A 4,306-nucleotide genomic window follows, 5' to 3' on the forward strand; every position below is an offset into this window, starting at 1 on the left:
CCAAACAAAGTAGTTTCGCTTTCTCAACGAAACACACAGCGTCTTCACGACATGGCGGCAGTGGCAACAATACTACAGCGAGAATAAAAGTTACGCCTTCTTTCTTTGCGTGAACATTTGGGCGGCGTTATGCAAATCTTCCCACACAGTGACGTAGATATGTGGGGCGTGTTAGAACGAGCCGTTTTAGGTAGGCGTGGCTGACTCTTAACTTTTATAAAGAATATCTCTTTGGGTTTGAGACTTTAGTCTTTGCAACTTTAGGGATCTTATCTAATCACGAACAGCTTGTAACACTCCAAAGAGAAAGGAAAACTTGAAATCACATCATATGACCCCTTTAACTTTTTTTTCAAAAACATTCTAAACATTCAAATGTTATCTTGACAAACTTTGCTTTTCTTAACAGTTGATTTGTTTAAATTTTGGTTCATTTGAATTCTACCTTACATTCAAATTCAAATTGCAATTCTACTTAAATTAAAATTCAGGAATGAAATCAAATAAATTATCTCATGAATTATTCAAGATAAAAATGAAAAGTTATCTATATTTCTTACTGTACATTATAATGTCATCATGTCTAAATTCAAGTGTCATAATACTAATTTAACATTGACATTTTTTTAGTTTCTAGTCTGTGTTTTCACAAAATACAAAATGTTGGCTCTAAGTTCAAACATGAATATAACTATCGGTTGATCTGCATTGGACAATTTTGTATTAATATCTATGCATACTAACCTTTCAAGAAACTGCTGCTCTTTGGCATCTACGTAGTGTTCAGGGAACACATCAGGAACTTCATAAATACCATCGTCCTCATATTTTGAAGACTGGTATTGGTATTTATTTGCATTTTGTGCTGTTGCAGTGCTAAAAGGAGGCAGGTTTTCGCATTCTGTGATATCTTCATATGCATGTTCAGATTCACCAACATTGTCTAGATCTTCATCTACATGCTGCTCAACTCCTAATATGTTCCCATTCACTGCTTGCCTCAGTTTCAGTGCATCTGGATGTCCATTGTGCAGTGGCATCGGTTTCTGAGAGCAGATTTTGCGCTGGCTTTCCTCCGTGTCCACTGGCTGCTCGTTCATAACCGGAGTGAGATCGTCGGCCTGTCCACTCTTGACGGATACCTTGGGCACCTTTTTGACACGGTCAAAGTCCATGATCCAAAGAAAGGAGGTCTTCTTGAGGCCATCGGGTTTAAGGATGTCTGCTGACGATAAGGACTTGGATTTCGGCTTGAGTCTCTTCTTGTTTAGCACATCACTTGCTTGCTTCTTCTCAACTGCAAGAGGAGGATGTCCTTCAGCATTTTTTCCATCGTTTCTCAGTGGAGATTTGGACGCTGGTTTCTTTTTAGGGAGTCTATCTACTGAAAGTTCTGTAGCCCCAATGTTATCATGCCTGCGGCCATCAGCTTGAGGTTTTTGGGTCTTCTTCTTCAGATGTTTACCGCTTGACACCGAAATCTCAACGACCTCAGGGATTGCATCCAGATTTTGCACTTTCTTTTCAGTTGCCTGTACACCAACATCCTGGGTTTTATTTTGTTGCATCTGAGGGATCTTCTGGCATGGGGCAGGTGTTGGAGCGCCCTGGCTGATGCCCTGGGTACCTTTAGCACCCCTTGCGGCCTGAGCATCTTTGTTCTCTCTATAACGTCTTGCAGCATTGATGTTCACGTTATTAGGACTTTCTCTCCGTAACGGATCTGGATTGTTTACATCAACAGGTAAGACGGTAAGCTCTGTTTTGGTAAGGTCTGTTGACTCCTGAAGGACAATGCTGGATTGTTTCTTCTTAGTTTTGTGCTGCATGGCTGCTGGTGGTGCTTTCACAGGTGGCTTAGTAGGGAACGGACAATACTGCACACTATTTAGTGCTTGCTGACATTCTAGAGGTTCTGGATCACCATCAACAGATGAATTAACACTAGAAACAATGTTGTTTTGGTGTTTCCTGGTCGTTTGCATCTCAGAACCACTCTGATGTGCCTTAAGTGGCTCTGTGTTCTGGGATGTTTTCCGAGGTTTTTCAGTTGGATGGAAATGATTACTATTGGATGAACTGTGTTCAGAGATGCACTTCGATGAAGTAGGTGTCACTAAATCCTTCTGTTCTTCTGGAGTTCTCAGCGGAGGTTTGGATGGGTTCTTTCTGGGTCCTTCGGTTTTGCCTGCCTTATACTTATCAGGACTTTGTTGACGAACATTTTGGTTGTTTTCCTTTGGTGAGCAATCGGCACAGTTTCGGTCATTGCATACACAGATGGGAATGATGTAATCCCACTCCGGCTTGTTATTCCCAGTGTGCGCTTCATTTCTGAAATTTAAAGCACCAATGGTCTTTGTGATGTCAGACTTTTGTTGTAAAACAGCTTGATGGCCAACCTTGGATGTGAGGTGCTTTGAATTGAAAGCGGAAGGGGGAAGTTTGGAGAGACATGGCTTTGGTGCCACATCAGGCTTAACTTTGCATTTAACAGCCGTTGAGGAAGGCTGGTAAACACACAGCTTTGAAGCAGCTGGATGCTCTGTTTGCTTCGGTGCTGGGAGAACCTTTGGTTTTGGTGCCAAAGGTGGTTTCTGATCACCAGCTGAGAGGAAAAAGAAAAGCACATGGAGAAATGTGAACAAGAAAAGAACTCTTTGGTTGAAACACAGTTAGCATACTTTGACCATTTAAACCATATTGTGTTTAGCTGTATTTTAGTACATCTTAAATATTCTACTAATACACTCACCTTAAAAATAAACGTTTCAAAAGGAGGCTTTTGCAGTGGTGTCGTAGAAGAACCAATTTTGGTTCCCCAAAGAAACTTTCATTGAACAATTCTGAAATTAACCATTTTTTCTTAGTGTGAAGAACCTTTTTCCACTTTAAAGACCCTTTTGTGGAATGAAAACGATGCACTCATATTTTTAAGAGTGTATCAATAATAATAATAATAATAATAATTTTCTCTGAATTAAAATCCAGTACAATATTTAACATATGTTAAATACAGATAGAATATACTTTTGAAATAATATACTTTTTTAAAATAAAGAATATACTTTTTGGAAATATGATTTTTATCCATTAGAGTAAAGATGATTCTTTTAGGGGTCAGTTTGACCCCAGCAAGAACAAACAACTGCAGCAGTGCAAAACGATCACAAAGTATGTCAAAATTCATTGCATTTATGTTTTTTTTTTTTACCTGAAACAAAATGTTACATTTTAGCAGTGTTGAGGAAAGTTATTTTTAAAAGTAATGCATTGCAATACTGCGATGCTCCATGAAAAAGTAACTAAATGCAAATTACTTCTGCACTTGTCAACTGGTCTGGGCTTGCTTATTATTTTTAATTTTTTTATATATAACAAAAATCCCAAAAGTTATATTTTTTTCCAACTGTAAGGGCCCTTTCACATGAAAAATGAAAATAATAGGCCTCAGGCTGAAGGAAGTGCCTCTGCACCTCACTCCCAATTTCTCTAAACACGGGGACAAAAAAGATGTCAGTCAATAAATGGGAAAAAAGTCACTTGCGTTACTTATTTGAAAAAGTAATCTGATTACATAACTCGTGTTACTGGCAGTGTTAGGGGTAACTCATTACAAGTAATGCGAGTTACATAATCAGATTACTTTTTTCAAGTAACTAGTAAAGTAACACATTACTTTTTTAATTTACAAGAAAATATCTGAGTTACTTTTTCAAAAAAGTAACGCCAGTTACTTTGTTTTCCCATTTATTGACTGACAGCTCTTCTGTCCCCATACTGGGAGAAATCGGGAGTACAGAGGCGTTGTGTGCGTTGTGTGAACATGATGCTACTGTAGTTCTAGACTAAATGTGAATGTGCATTAATTCATCCCACTCACAAAAAACAGATTTAGTATTCATCAAAATGAATTAAAACAGTGAAATGCAAACTCAGAATATGACGCAAACCTGCAATAATTAAATATGTTAAATAACACAAATGTATCTAATCCCATTTTATTAACTAATGTCTTTGCTGCTGACCTTTGATGATCCAGTTCAACCATACTAATAAGCAAAATTGACTTTAGATAAACTAACAATTGTGCTTCATTGTTTTTTTTTATTGCTGAAGAGTGTTTCTTCTCCTGCATTCTACTGTACAGACGTGAATTTACTTTTCATTCAGCCTGAGGTTTATTCATTACACTTTTTGGTGTAAAAGGGCTTTTACATTTGCTATAAATAGAACTTCTTATATTAAAAGCAATCAAGCCCTGCTCATATTTAAAAAGTAACGTGAAAGTAACGCAAAAGTAATA

The 4,306-nt window shown here is 37.6% G+C and overlaps 1 protein-coding gene across 1 annotated transcript in view; it reads right to left on the minus strand.

Moving 5' to 3' along the window:
- LOC107675385 (FYVE, RhoGEF and PH domain-containing protein 6-like) overlaps window positions 1–4,306 on the minus strand; it is a 23,920-nt gene that overhangs the window by 18,188 nt on the left and 1,426 nt on the right. Inside the window, exon 2 of the mRNA XM_016469696.1 lies at window positions 745–2,608. Within this exon, the coding sequence (XP_016325182.1) occupies window positions 745–2,608 (1,864 nt within the window). The remainder of the gene's footprint in view (window positions 1–744; window positions 2,609–4,306) is intronic.

Source organism: Sinocyclocheilus anshuiensis, unplaced genomic scaffold (assembly GCF_001515605.1).
Source record: "Sinocyclocheilus anshuiensis isolate Anshui unplaced genomic scaffold, SAMN03320099.WGS_v1.1 scaffold1844, whole genome shotgun sequence".
In the NCBI taxonomy this organism is placed as follows: domain Eukaryota; kingdom Metazoa; phylum Chordata; class Actinopteri; order Cypriniformes; family Cyprinidae; genus Sinocyclocheilus; species Sinocyclocheilus anshuiensis.